The sequence below is a fragment of the Callithrix jacchus genome, chromosome 20 (genome assembly GCF_049354715.1).
Source record: "Callithrix jacchus isolate 240 chromosome 20, calJac240_pri, whole genome shotgun sequence".
In the NCBI taxonomy this organism is placed as follows: domain Eukaryota; kingdom Metazoa; phylum Chordata; class Mammalia; order Primates; family Cebidae; genus Callithrix; species Callithrix jacchus.
Window position 1 is genome coordinate 35548775 of NC_133521.1, and position 15843 is coordinate 35564617.

The following is a 15843-nucleotide window of genomic DNA, read 5'->3' on the forward strand; positions in this document are numbered from 1 at the left end:
TCATGTATTTGCTTACTTTTATTTAAATATGACATAAACATTTTATTTTATTTTTTATCTGAAAAGATTTATTCTGAACCAAATATGAGTGACCAATGGCCTGTGACACTACCCTCAAGAGATTCTGAGAACAGGTGATCAAAGTAGTCAGAGGACAGCTGGTTTTATACCTTTTAGGGAGACCATGAGACATCAATCCGTACATGTAAAATACACATTGATTTGGTCCAGAAAGGCAGGATAACTAAAAGTGGAGGCTTCCAAGTCAAAGGCAGATTCCCAGATTCCTGTGTTGGAAGAAATAATTAAGAGACATGCATTGATAGATAAGCAGCAGCCAAGTTACTGAAAGGGACAGTATACTCTGAAAGCCAAGTGACAGCAGGCCGCTTGAGGAGTGTCAACTGACGCTGCGGAACCCTCTTTAAAGGAATCTCACATCATTATTCATAAAAGTGGCATGAAAGGGTGTTGCTAGCATGCATGTTTTGGGTGGCCCCCTGGGTGTGCATGTGCTATAATCTAACATGCTAAGTGCATGTGTCACATGTCTTATTAGCATGTTAAATCTCAACCCAGGGGTGTGTTTTTTACTATTTGTGTATATGTATGTATGTATATATATTTTATTGTGTTTTAGGTTTGGGGGTACATGTGAAGAACATGCAAGATTGTTGCATAGGTACATACAAGGCAATGTGGTTTCCTGCCTTCCTCCCCATCACCTATATCTGACATTTCTCCCCATGTTATCCCTCCCCAAATCCCAACCCCCTGCTGTCCCTCTCCTAGTGCCCCTTCACAGACCCCAGTTTGTGATACTCCCTTCCCTGTGTCCATGCATTCTCATTGTTCAACACCTGCCTATGAGTGATAACAGGCAGTGTTTGATTTTCTGTACTTGTGTCATTTTGCTAAGAATGATGGTTTCCAGATCCATGTCCCTGAAAAGGACACAAACTCATTTTTTTTATGGCTGCATAGTATTCCATGGTGTATATGTGCCACATTTTCCCTGTCCAGTCTATCATCAATGGGCATTTGGGTTGGTTCCAGGTCTTTCCTATTGTAAACAGTGCTGCAATGAACATTCATGTGCATGTGTCCTTATAACAGAATGATTTATAATCCTTTGGGTATATACCCACTAATGGGATTGCTGGGTCAAATGGAATTTCTATTTCTAAGTCCTTGAGGAATCGCCACACTGTCTTCCACAATGGTTGAACTAATTTACACTCCCACCAGCAGTGTAAAAGTATTCCTATTTCTCCACATCCTCTCCAGCATCTGTTGTCTCCAGGTTTTTTAATGATCACCATTCTAACTGGCATGAGATGGTATCTCAATGTAGTTTTGATTTGCATTTCTCTAATGACCAGTGAGGATGAGCATTCTTTCATAATTTTTCAGCCTTATATATGTTTTCTTTTGTAAAATGTCTGTTTATACCCTTTGCCCGCTTTTGAATTGGCCTGTTTGCTTTTTTCTTGTAAATCTATTTTAGTTCTTTGTAGACTCTGGATATTAGCCCTTTGTCAGATGGGTAGATTGCAAAATTTTTTCCCATTCTGTAGGTTGCAGATTCACCCTAATGACTGTTTCTTTTGCTGTGCAGAAGCTCTGGAGTTTATTTAGGTCCCATTTGTCTATTTTGGCCTCTGTTGCCAATGCCTTTGGTGTTTCAGTCATGAAGTCCTTGCCCATGCCTATGTCCTGGATGGTTTTGCCTAGGTTTTCTTCTAGGGTTTTTATGGTGTTAGGTCTTATGTTTAAGACTTTAGTCCATCTGGAGTTAATTTTAGTGTAAGGTGTCAGGAAGGGGTCCAGTTTCTGCTTTCTGCACATGGCTAGCCAGTTTTCCCAACACCATTTATTAAACAGGGAATCATTTCCCCATTGCTTGTTTTTGTCAGGTTTGTCAAAGATCAGATGGTTGTAGATGTGTGGTGTTGCCTCTGAGGCCTCTGTTCTGTTCCATTGATCTATATCTCTGTTTTGGTACCAGTACCATGCTGTTTTGATTACTGTAGCCTTGAGTTATAGTTTGAAGTCCAGTAGTGTGATGCCTCCAGCTTTCTTCTTTTTGCTTAGAATTGAATTGGCTATGTGGGCTCTCTTTTGGTTCCATATGAAGTTTAAGGTGTTTTATTCCAGTTCTGTGAAGAAGGTCATTGGTAGATTGATGGGGATAGCCTTGAATCTATAAATTATTTTGGGCAGTATAGCCATTTTCACAATACTGATTCTTCCTAACCATGAGTATGGAATGTTCCTCCATCTATTGGTGTCCTCTCTTATTTCCTTGAGCAGTGGTTTGTAGTTCTATATTATATTATATTATATTATATTATATTATATTATATATATTTTATATATCTCTCTCTGTGTGTGTGTATATAAGTTTTTCAGATGGAGTCTTGCTCTTTCACCCAGGATGAAGTGCAGTGGTGTGATCTCCACTCACTGCAACCTCCGCCTCCTGGCTTTAAGCAATTCTCTTGTCTCATCCCTTCAAATAGCTGGGACTACAGGTGTGCACTACCAATCTGGGCTAATTTTATTATTTTTGGTAGAGACAGGGTATCACCATATTGTTCAGGCTGCTCTCAAACTCCTGACCTCAGGTGATCCACCTGCCTTGGCCTGCCAAAGTGCTGAAATTACTAATGTCAGCCAATGCACCTGGCCTACACACACACACACACACACACATACACACATACACACACATCTATATGCATATATATTTGAGACAGAGTCTTGCTCTGTCACCAGGTACCAGGCTGGAGTGCAGTGGCACAATCTAGGCTCACTGCAACCTCTGCCTCCCAGGTTCAAGCAACTCTCCTGCCTCAGCCTTCCCGGTAGCTGGGTCTACAGGTATGTGCCACCATACCCAGCTAAATTTTGTATTTTTTAGTAAAGATGGGATTTCACCATGTTGGCCAAAATGGTCTAGATCTCTTGACCTGGTGATACACCTGCCTCAGCCTCCCAAAGTGCTGGGATTACAGGCATGAGCCACCACACTCAGCTGCCAATATGTATTTTCTAAATGTTTTCTTATTTTTGGGGGAGATTGTAGAGTTAGGTACTTTGAAGCTAGTTCCTAACTGAAGTATGCACATGCTAATATTTTGCCTGTGAATATGTTTCCTTTGGGCTGCCATGCTTGGATAAACAAGTCAATGGACATATGAAGATACCTAATCTAGAAAGTGTAGATGACATTCTCTACTGGAATGCTTTGGCTTTTAGTACATGCTTCTTTTATTTTTTAAGTCAAATTAGTTTTAAAATACGAAATTGAAACTTCAGCGGAGACAGAGTCTTGCTCTGTTGCCTAGGCTGGAGAGCAGTGGCATGATCTTGGCTCGTTACAGTCTCCACCTCCCAGGCTCAAGTAATCCTCCCACATCAGCCTCCCAAGTAGCTGGGACTACGGACACACACAACAATGCCTCATTCTGGTATTTTTTTTTTTTTTTTTTTTTGTAGAGATAGGTTCTCATTATGTTGCCTAAGCTCCTCTTGACCTCCAAGTTCAAGCAATCCACCTATCTTGGTTTTGCAAAGGGCTGGGATTATAAGAGTGAGCCACCAAGCTTGGGTAAACTGAGATTTATTTAAGTAAATTGATTAGTGCTGGGTGTGATGGTGCATATTGGTTATCTCAACACTTTGGGAGGCAGAAGTGAAAGGATTACTTAAGACCAGGAGTTTGGGCGGGATGTGGTGGCTCATGCCTGTAATCCCAGCACTTTGGGAGGCCGAGGTTGGTGGATCATGAGGTCAAAGGATCGAGACCATCTGGCCAACATGGCAAAACCCCGTCTCTACTAAAATATAAAAAAATATTAGCTGGGTGTGGTGGCATACGCCTGTAGAGTTGTTTTTGGAACTTGACAGGCTGATCTGAAAATTCATGTAGTCACTGAGGGGCCAAGAACAGTGTAGCTGGCCAGGCGTGGTGGCTCAGACCTGTAATCCCAGCACTTTGGGAGGCTGAGGCGGGCAGATCAGAAGGTGAAGAGATCAAGACCATCCTGGCCAACATGGTGAAACCTCATCTCTACTATAATACAAAAAAAATTGGCTGGGCATGGTGGCACATGCCTGTAGTCCGAGCTGCTTGGGAAGCTGAGGCAGGAGAATTGCTTGAACTTGGTGGTGGAGGATGCTGTGAACCGATATGCTGCCAATGCATTACAGCCTGGGTGACAGAGCAAGACTTAGTCGCAAAAAAAAAAAAAAAAAATAGGGCAGCAGACACTGTTCGTGCTGTCCCCACGGCCCTCGGCATTGCCAGCCATATACATACCAGGGGCTGATGCCTTCACGAGCACCCTCAGTGTATTCATCATGCCTTTTCATTTCCTGTATTTCCTGATGTGTTGACAGCTGGGGACTTGCTGATCCTGGAGAGACTGCTCCAGCCAGGGTGAGCCAGTTCCTAGAGACAGTGAAGGACTCACCTGAAAGTGCACCTTCCATCTTCAAAGCAGCCAATCCAAAGCCCATACCTCCAACCACCTCCTTCATTGGGCTGTTAAACTGGGCCGCTGTCCATCTGCCCTCATCACCCCAGGGTCATGAACCAGGCAACTAGGGACAGGCCTATGCCCCAGAGCCCAGTGGAATTATTCAAACTACGAAGAGCTAATCCTGTGCCTGCTTACCCTGCCTGGCCTTGCCTTTCCGTTGGATGCCATAAATAAAGCTCTTCCCCACATTTTCCCCTAGCTCCTTTGAGTTCTTGACTGACCCTGGTGCCTCTGCATGTATCCCTGCATAGCACGGATTGGCACTTGTTTCTAGGGACCTCTGAGTATCAAAAACTCCTTCCTTCAGGACAGTCATTTCCATATCTGTGTGTCTTAGTCTACCTGATTAAAGGAAGTCTTGTGTCCTCTTTAAAACAGCCATGAGGAATGGGAGTTGGTGGATAAATCCCGCAGCTTCCCCACCCCTCAGCTGCAGTATCTTTGAAGGGCCTAGTGAGTTTGAGCCCCAGCTACTCTTTATGGCATCCTGCTCATAAATGCACCATCTGCTGGCTTTCTTCCTTCCCTGTCTCACTTCCCACCCTCTTTCCTGTGCTTCTTGGAAGCACCTTCTTGAAAAATGCTTGCACCTGAATCCTTGACTCAGGGTCTGCTTCTATCAGAACTTAAATGAAGATATTTTTAAAGAATAAGAACGGCATAGAGGTCGGTGGGTAATGGAAGGTTGAAGATTTATGATAGTAAAAGAATTAGGACAGTGAAGTGTTCAGGGGCTGCACAAGTCAGCCACTGGAGGAGAAGAGGAACCCAGTGAAAGACCCATGACACATGGAAACTTGAGACAGAAGTCGCTTTGTAGATTACTGGAGAAAGGACGGAATATTCTACAAATGGTGTTTGCACAATTGATTATCCATATGCAAAGTAAATACGACCAGATCCCTAGTTTACATATCAAAAATAAAAGCCAGTTGATTAAAGATCTAGTTGTGAAAGGCAAAACTTCTAAAGTGGGCTGGGTGTGGTGGCTCAAGCCTGTAATCCCAGCACTTTGGGAGGCCGAGGTGGGCAGATCACAAGATCAGGAGTTCAGAACAGCCTGGCCAATATGGTGAAACCCCACCTCTACTAAAAATACAAAAATTAGCCCGGTGTGGTGGTGGTGTGCACCTGCAGTCCCAGCTACTCGGGAGGGTGTGGCGGGAGAATCTCTTGAAGCTGGAAGCAGAGGCTGCATTGAACCAAGATCATGCCACTGCACTGCAGCCTGGGTGACAGAGTGAGACTCTGTCTCAAAAAACAAACAAAACTTTGAAAGCATTTAGAAGGAAACGTAGAGGGTATCATGATTAGGGCAGTGTCTTAGTTTGGGCTGCTCTAACAAAATGCCATAGACTGGGTGGCTTACACTGCAAACGCTGATTTCTCCCAGTTCTGGAGGTTGGATGGCCAAGACGAGGGTGTTAGCATGGTTAGTTCTTGGGGAGGGCCCACCTCCCGGTTCACAGAGGGTCATCTCCTTGTATCCTCACAGGGCAGAGAGCAAGAAAGACAGGAAGAAACTGTCTTGTATCCGGCCTCCCCCAACTTTTTCTTTTTTCCAAGGTTGAGTCTCACTCTGCTGCCCAGGTTAAAGTGCAGTGGTGTGAACCTGGCTCACTGCAACCACCGCCTCCCGGGTTCAATCAGTTCTCCTTCCTCAGCCTCCTGAGTAACTGGGATGACAGGCACCTGCCATCACACACAGCTAATTTTTGTATTTTAGTAGTGACAGGGTTTCACCATGTTGGCCGGGTGAGTCTCGAGTTCCTGATCTCGTGATCTGCCAGCCTCGGCCTCCCAAAGTGCTGAGATTACAGGCGTGAGCCACCTTACCCAGCCTGATTCTTTTTTTATTATTATTATTTAAAATTTCACTTTAATTTCCTGGATACAAGTATAGAACCTGTAGGTTTGTTACATGGGGGATATGTACCCCATGGTGGTTTGCTGCACCTATCAACCTGTCATCTAGATTTTAAGTCCTGCCTGCATTAGCTATTTGTCCTAATGATTCTTTAAAAATTCTCCGAATACTGGCAGTTGGCTCAAGCCTACCGGATTTAGGTCCTGAGTGAGGTGAGGGGGCAGGCCTGTACCTTTATTTTTAAATTTATTTAATTTATTTCATTTTTTTAAAGTGATAGGGTCTTGTTCTGTCACCAAGCCTGAAGTGCAAGCGGCATGATCATAGCTCACTGCAGACTTGAACTGCTGGGCTCAAGTGAGCCTCCCACTTCAGCTTCCAAAGCATTGGGATTATGGGTGGGAGCCACTGTTCCTGGCCATAGGCCTGTACCTTCATGCTGTGGACTGTGGACATCAGCCACTCACTCCTGAATGCTGGGATGGGGTTTAATTTCCAGTGACTGGCCCAGAGCCTGCCCACGGGAAGATCTCGAGGGAGGCTGTTGAAGGAACAGCATGCAACTTGCCCGCCCACACAAATTCACACAGATGGAAGTGGGGGTTGGAGGAGGTGGTGGGGCGGGGGGTGGTGTGGATCAGCTGCAGGCAAAGCTGTCTGGTTTCCTATGGCATGTGACCACATAACAGGCAAGAAGATGACTGAATTTATCATCTTGGAATCATTGCTTCGTAATTGTTGCTTCCATCACTGGCACTGGAGAAAGGCTGGGCCACAGGAGGCTGGATAAACTTTGTGTTGGCCAGGTAAGCAGAATGGCTATCCAGGTGGAAAGTAAGCTATGCTCACCTGAGCGGGGAAGGGGTCACAAACCCCGCTGGCCTACCCCAGCTCTGCCTTTGCCCTTTGGCCCTGTGGCTACAAAGCTGCCCTACCAGGAGCAGCCGCCACTGGCAGCTCTGGCCCTGGGGATTTGTGAGTGTTTTGTGGGGGCAGAGTGTGGAAAGGCCAAGTCCACACTGTATCTAACCTTAGTGCAGCTCAGGATTCGGCTTCCCCTGGCCCCTTCTTCTCAGGGTCTCAGCTCGGGCCCTCAAGGCAGCAGGAAGATGGGCTCTCCTCACCGTCTAGGTCCCCTGTCCTTCTTGACCCCCAACTTCAGACACAGCTTCACCTAACCCAGCCACAAGGAGAAAATAGGGCAAATCACTCAGGGAGGGAGGCACCTGACCCCTCACTCTGCCCAGACCCTGTGCGTCTCCCACGGCTTACCACATCTGCCTGGGACTCGATGAAAGGGCCAGAGGGCCAAAGGTGACCTCGAAGTCTCTGACACGACCTTCCAGGGCCTCCAGGGAATTTCTCACGCGGTGGGGTAGAAGACTGACTCCCCTGAGGATGTATGTGTGTGTGCTCCCCAGAGCCCCACGGAGGTCAGGGTCCTCTCCATGCAGGACAGCAAGGAGAGAATGGCCTGGAGTGAGGCCCTAGGTTTGGGGGCTAAAGCAGCACAGGGTATCGGAAACGGGGTGCTGGGGTGCTTAGAGGGGACCGTAGGGAAGACTTGAGGTCTTGCACGCGCCTAGGGGAGCTGCGGTGGGCCGGATGGGGCTTTCAGAGGCGGCGATCCCGATCCCTGAGGGTTCCTTGCTCTAGGGTCGTCTCTTAAAACTGCAGTGGTCGGGGGTAAGAGTGAGCAGGGCGCAGTGCGGCGGCCGTGGAAAGGTGGGAGCCTCTTGTTCACCGGCTCTACCCGCGGGACCAGACCCCTGCAACTCCCCAGCCAGCAGGGCCAGGACGTGTCTCGGGAATCTGGGTGCTCCCCAGGCCCTGGGGCATTCGGGGGCGCAGCGCCTTCCAGCATCTGAGCTCCAGGCCGGGTCCGGGAGACCAGCCCCGCGCACCCTACCGACTGTCCCAGCGCTGGGGCCAGGGGGCGCAGGGCCTCGTGCCCGCCCGGCCCCGACGCATCCTCTGTATTATTCCATCTCTTTCCGCCGCCCGGTGTCCGGGAAGCGTTTCCCACCCCAGTGACCCAAGAGAGGGTGAGGCGAAGGGCGCGTGTTCCGCAGGCTCAGGTGAGGCCGCGTGCGCCCGGTGGAGGCGGCCCTGCGCGCTTGCCGTACAGCACTTCCGGGACGCGCCCGGGGCTACGCTTGCGGCACCCCGCGGTCTCGCTGCGGAGCTCGGCTGTGTGGACGGAGCGTGCTGCGGCAGTCCCCCACCCCTCCCCTCCCCTGCCCTGGCCAGGTAAGCTGCGGAACCCGGGCTGCCTGACTCGCCGGTGGCAGCTTGCGGCCTCGTGTGGCGCCGCAGGGACCCGGAGGAGTGTGGGGCGGCGCGGAGGCTGCGGCCCAAGTGCTACGAGCGCTGCTCGCTGGACTCCGCAGGGCCGCGGGGTTGCGGGGCGTCTGTTGCCGGGATCTTGGGGTGCGCCCGGCGGCCCCACTCCTCTCCTACGGCCGCTTCCTCCTCCCACGACCGGCGGGCGGGTGTAGCGGGGACCAGGCGGCAGCCTTCGGATTCCGAGCGATGTCACCGCACGACGGGCCGCTTGGTGCCGGCTCCAGGCGCTGTGTGGCGGGGGTTGGAGTCGGGGAGGGAGCGCTCCCACTCGGGTCCCACCGGGCTGGCCGGGCCGCTGGTGCGTTCCGTGGCTGGAGAACCCGAGCGCAGATCGTGTCCCACTTCCCTTTCCTTTTCTAGTAAGGCCCGGAGGGAAAACCTCCTCAATTAGACCCCACACCGCGTAGCCCCTGGGCCGCAGGCGCCGGGTTGGGTGTGTGCGGCTGGGCGCGGGATTCCTGAGGAGCTCGGCTTCGCGGACCGAGCGGGCGGCGGCGGGGCGGGGACGGAGCGCGCTGAAGCAGCCCCGCGTCCTGGCCAGGTAAGCTGGGGGGTCCGGGCTGCCTGACTCGCCGGAGGTGGCAGCTTGGGACCTCCCGCGGCGCTGCAGGGACCCGTATGCGTGGGGGTGGCCGGAGGTTGCGGCCCCAGTGCTCCCGAGCGCTGCCCTGTGCACTCGGCGGGGCTGCGGGGCGGCTGTTGCTGGGATCTGGGGGTGCAGCCCAGCGGCCCCACTCCTTTCCTACCGGCCACTTCCCTCTCCCACGACCGGTGGGTAGGTGCAGCGGTACTAGGCGGCCCTCTCGCATCCCCGGGTTGGGTTGGGGGGGCCTCGCGGCGAATGGCCACCCAGCGCCGGCTAGAGGCGCTGTCTGGGGGTCGGGGGGGGGACTCGGGTCCCGCCGCCGGGCTGTGCGGGCCGCTGGTACGTTCCCCTGTCCTCGCTTGGCGCTGGCATCACCTCCCGGTGCCCGACAGCAACTGTGTTGGGGTCGCCTCTGGGTTCGCCGTCTCCGGAGAACTGGAGCCTGGATCTTCGTCCCCTTCCCTTTCCCTTTATAATAAGACCCAGAGGGAAAAACTTAGCAATTCAAGACCCCACACCCCGTTGCCCCTGGACTGCAGGTGCTGGGTTGGGGGCATGGGCCCTTTCCCCAGGGCAGGCACTGCCTGGCAAGGCTGCTGGTGGTAGATCTGGCCGCAGTTGGTGAAGGAGAACATTGAGGACAGTTCCCCCAACCTCCGTTGGCTGTGCTGAGCCCAACTGGAGTGTTTCTGGTTCTAATCACAAGTGGAGCAGTTTCAGCGCAGCTTATGGGTTCATGTTAGTGATGAACTTGGGTGGAGGTGGTGAAGCAGCTTGTTCTTTCCTCCTAGGCTCTTAGTGCATCCAGGATCCTGAGCTGCCAGGGTCCTGGCCACTCCCGCCCCAAGCCCTGCCTTGGCTGAGCTGGTCACCGCTGCGTGTCCCTGGCTGCCGGCCTGCCTGTTATTTGCAGTGCACAGGTATGCATGTGTGCGCATATGTATATGCACCACACACATACCATGCCCACCTCACACACCCCACACACATACCCCTTACACACAACACACATATCATACCTCTCACACACTACAAACATGTCATGCCCACCTCACACCACCCACACAGACCTCATACACACCACACACAGCACACATACCGTATCCACCTCACACTGCACACATACCATGCGCACTTCACACCCCACACACATACCCCATACACACCACACATATATTCACCTCACACACCACACACAACACACATATCATACCCACCTCACACTTACCCCATACCTACCACACACGACACATATACCATGCTCACCTCACACACCCCACATGCTGAACCCATATACAGCACACACACCACACACATACCCCATACATACCACACACAGCACACATATATCCACCTCACACAGCACACACTACATATGTACCTTGCCCACCTCACACACCCCACACACTTAACCCATGTACACCACACATACACACACCCCACACACTTAACCCATGTACACCACACATACACACACCCCACACACTTAACCCATGTACACCACACATACATCACACATATACCATGCCCACCTCACACACACCATACATTTATCATCCCCACCTGACACACATACCCCATACACACAACACACATACCCGCCTCACACACCACATATATACCATGCCAACTTACATACACCATACACATTTCATACCCACCTCACACAGCAGACACACTTAACCCATCTACACCACACACACAGCACACCCTTACCATACCCATCTCACACACACCCCAGGTACACCACACACGTACGATACCCACCTCACATACCCCACATTACAGATATAGCATGCCCACCTCAGACACACCACACACTTAATTCATGTACAGCATGCACACCACACACATACCCACCTCACACACACCCCTTACACACCACACACCACACACATATACCCACCCCACATACCCCACACTGCAGATATACCATGCCCACCTCAGACACACCACACACTTAATTCATGTACAGCATGCACACCACACACATATCATACCCACCTCACACACCACACACATATACCCACCCCACATACCACACACCACATGTACACCATGCCCACCTCACACCCCACACATTCAACCCATATACACAACACACATACCACATCCACCTCACACACCCCACACACATACCCCTTACACACAACACATCCCATACACACTACGTGCATATCATAACCACATCACATACACCACATATGTACCATGCCCACCTCACACACACCAGGCACTTAACCCATATGTACCACATACACACCACACACATACTTCATACACACCATACACTCTTCACACATACTACACACCACATATACCCCATACATACCACACACACCATACACACACCTTATACGCACATGCCACACACACCACACACACTAAATAACACCATACACATTTCATATACACCTGCACACCCCATCCATGCCACACGCCTCACACAGTTTATAAATACCACACACACAGCACACCACACTCCACATACATACTACATCACCCATACAACACACCACCTTCCAGACAACTTATTCACACACAAACCCCCACACAATATCACATATACATACACCGTACACATGTAATGCACACCACACACACCCATATGCACCACACACATTACACGTACCTCATACAAGCACACACCACAGACACTACATCATGTACACAAAAAATACTGAACCCTTCCACACTACATCACACTCCACACATACCACACGCACATCACATTCACATCATACACACCAGATACAACACACCATACACAGTATACTCCACACACTCACCACACCCTCCACGAAGTCCCGCCACTGTACACACAAACACACACACACGCCCCCAACACTACACACTCCCTACCCACCACACCACACACACTGTATATCAGGCACAGCACCACCCCCGCACCACCACCACCCCCTCCGCCACACAAACTACTCATTGAATGAAATGGGATGATTGAGTCTTCCCCAAATAAATACTGCCCGTCTGCGTGCCCCCAGCTGTCCTGGCCAGCACATATCCCCTGGTCCCACCCTCCCTTGGGTCAGTGCTGCCTCCTGTGTTTTCGGTGTCTCTGGCTGTGCCCTGGGGTGTGCTCACGTCCCCATTGCCTGGAGGCTGGCCCCTCTGCCCCAGTGGCTGCCTTCCTGGAGGAGACTGGCCTGTTTGCCACCTCTGCTGACTCCCAGAGCCGTGGCTGATGTGGGAAGTCCTGCTTCCTCCCCTCAGTGTCTGCCCTTCCCCATGGGTTGTTTTGTCCCAGGCTGACATCTCCCCAGCTAGAAGAGGAGACCCTCGAAGACACACAGGTGGGTTTGATTGTGATGCTTGTGAATAACAAAATGTGATTTGGTAAAAGACTCAACCAGTACAAATATCTTTAATAAAGTAAAATGTGCAGGCCCCCTCTGTTCCCACCTCTCTTTCGTCCCCTCCCCAGAGGACATGGCTAAGAAGCCTTTGCGGGGCTCCCCCTTTCTGTGTGTGTTTACGTCTGTGTATGGGCTGGGGATTGTGTGTGTATTCTCTAGCCATCTTGTAGGAGCTGGAACTGGGATTTACACACGTGTGCTGACTGTAGCTCACTTGCCATTTTCTTTCCAAAACAGGCCTTTAACATCCATCACTGTGGTGCATGTTGCCCTGCCTCTTTAAAAATGCCATTGACTCTTGCAGCATGCAAACTCTGCTGTCATTTATTTAATCATTCTTGTATTTGTGGGTACTTAGGCCGTTTTCAGGTTTTGTTTTTTTTTTTTTTTGCTCCTGGAATATTCAAAACCATTAATGTTTTCAGTTTTTTTTAAAAGATTGCTGCAGTGAAAGCCTTCAGCTGTCATTTTTCACGTTGCTGTTGGAGAATGGAGTGGGAAGCGCCGTCAGGCTGGAGTGGCCCTGTGCGTGGCCAGGCTTTGTGAGGTTCTGACTCTGTCCTTCCCAATGTTCCTCCCACAGTGGCTGCCTCCAGGAGATGATGGTTTCGTGAGTGCCTGCCATGGCCCACTGGAAGCGTGAGAGTGCGGGGAGCGGCTTGTTGGACCACAGGGCGAGGCCAGGCCCTGTCTCCCATGGCTAGGAGCGAAGACGTGGAGCTGCCCTTGGAGGACTGTGTGTCCAAGGGCCTGGAACTGGCCACTCTGTGGCCAGAGAGCCCCATGCCCGAGGAGTAGGAGTGCCACAACCACAGCCCCGATGGGGACTCCAGCTCCAACTATGTGAACAACATCTTCGAGGAGGAGGACTATGACGAGGGCTTCCCCGAGGAGGAGGAGGGCATCACCTACTACATCTGCTACTGCCCCAAGGACAACAGCTACCTGGAGGGCATGGACTGCAACAGGGATGAGTACCTGATCCATGGCATGTACCTCATGGATACCAAGTGCCAGGAGCGTGCCTCGTAACTGGACCATTGAAAAGCTCAGCCCCCATTAGAACTGCAAGGCACCCAGTCCCTTTCACTGCCTTGCTTCAGCATCTGCAGGGGCTGTACCAGGAGATCTCTTGCTCTCAGGCCCGTCTGTTCCCTTCCCTGGGACAGGAGAGGAGTGGCTGGACTCAGCAGGCCTGTATCCCCATGGTCACTGTGCTGAGGGCAGCCAGGACTACCTGGACGGCCACCTGCCCATCCTGGAGGATGAGCCCTCTATCCTGGAGGCCCACGACCAGGAGGAAGATGGCTACTACCGTCCCAGCAAAGAAGGCTACCAGGACTGCTACCCCACAGAGGCCAGCGGGAACACTGGCGCCTCCCACTACCACCTGAGGCATGGGGACGGGGACTTGGGGAACCAGAAGGAGGACATCGACCCGATTGTGGCTGAGATCAAGAGGATCCTGAGCGTGACGAGCATCACCAGTGCCAGTGAGGCCAGCAGAACTATAAAATGTTGCACAGGAGTGGCGAACTCTAAAAATTCAGAGGAGTGGGTACCTCTAGGGATGGGTAGAGGAATAAGCCTGTGGGGGGAGGTTCCGGGGGCTTTATTTCATATATAAATTTGTTTTAGTTCATGAAACAAGAAAAAGTCTGAAGCAAGTACAACTGCATATGAGCATGTTCTGATAACCCCAGAAAGTGGTACCCAGGTGTTTGAGATATGGGCTTCCTACAGATTTATGTGTGTTTGAAATACTTGCTTTATTTATGCATTTATATATTCTTGAGGTGGAGTCTTGCTCTGTTGTCCTTGACTCACTGCAAGTTAGTAGAGACGGGCATTTCACCATGTTGACCAGACTGGTCTTGAACTCTTGAACTCAAGTAATCCACCTGTCTCAGCCTCCCAAAGGGATAGGGTTATAGGCATGAACCACTGCGCCTGCCCTGAAATAATTGGTAATAATATTTTGTTTTAAGGAGTGCCTTTTGGTGAGTGTGCCCAGGAGGAGGATGGCTGTGGAGATTGGCAGGCACCCTCCCTGCTATGCACCCAGCCCCTTGTGTGGCCTAGTCAGGCCCCAGCTGCAGGCTGAGCAATTGTCCATGGGCCAGACAGGCTGACATCATGCACCCCCAGTGATATTAGAAGTAATATCTCCTTAAAATATTATGAGTAACATTTCTGAGTATCTAAGTATACACACGTGATGGACATCAGCTTCAATATTGAAGTAATATATTTCTAAGTTATTATAAATAATATAGGTTCTTAAACATAATGCATACCCATTCTAATATTAGGTGTAATATCTCCTTAGAACATTATGAATAATGTATGCTGTACAAAACTGGTGTACACCATACAATATTATTGGTGTAATATCTTCCCGGGATATTTAGAGTAACATCTCCCCAGGATATTATGTGTAATATCACAGTGGGTGTGATGTTATGTATAATATCCTAATATTGCAGTGTGTGTACCTCCTATAATACTACACATAATATCCTGGGGAGAGATTAATCTTAATATCAGTGTGATACATACTATGCGTAACATCCTGGAAAGATATTACTCCTAATACATCGGTGGGTGTACGCCCTGTGATATTACTCATTATATTTGGGAAGATGTTACACAGTGTACACCCACTGTGATACCAGGGGTAATACTTCCCAAGTGTATCACACACATCACAGAATGTACACGCACTGGAATATTACCAGTAAGATCTCTCTAAGATATTACAAATAATCTGAAAGGGTGCACTACGCTGAAATATTAGAAGAAATACCTTCCCAGGATATTACAAATAATATCACAGGGTATACACCCATTGTGAAAGTAGGAGTAATGTCTTCCCAGGATATTATGAATATATCACATAGTGTACACCCACTGTAATATTAGGAGTCATATTTCTTTAGAATGTTACAAATAATATCACAGGATGTACACCAACCATGATATTAAAACTATTGTCCTGGAATATTACAAATAATGCACAGTTGTACAGCCTTTGTGATACTTACAGTAGTATCTTTCTAGAATATTACAAAGAATATTAAAGAATGTAAACCCACTGTGGTATCAGGAGAAATACCTCTC

The 15843-nt window shown here is 49.9% G+C and overlaps 1 protein-coding gene and 1 pseudogene across 2 annotated transcripts in view; one reads left to right on the forward strand and one right to left on the reverse strand.

Moving 5' to 3' along the window:
* On the reverse strand, window positions 1-9569 carry LOC103789513 (uncharacterized). Its single transcript, XM_078357803.1, has 5 exons — window positions 9552-9569; window positions 7687-9469; window positions 7445-7588; window positions 4325-4456; window positions 1-287 (listed from the first exon to the last, which is right to left on the reverse strand). Exons 1-2 carry the CDS (start codon window positions 9567-9569, stop codon window positions 8489-8491), a joined length of 999 nt encoding a protein of 332 aa, XP_078213929.1. The 3' UTR covers window positions 1-287; window positions 4325-4456; window positions 7445-7588; window positions 7687-8488.
* The window catches only part of LOC118149680 (protein FAM136A pseudogene), a 26987-nt pseudogene continuing 19716 nt past the window's right edge, over window positions 8573-15843 (forward strand). The window contains exons 1-5 of the transcript XR_013530206.1: window positions 8573-8664; window positions 9121-9301; window positions 10138-10266; window positions 12615-12660; window positions 13307-14277. The product of XR_013530206.1 is annotated as a protein FAM136A pseudogene (transcript). The remainder of the gene's footprint in view (window positions 8665-9120; window positions 9302-10137; window positions 10267-12614; window positions 12661-13306; window positions 14278-15843) is intronic.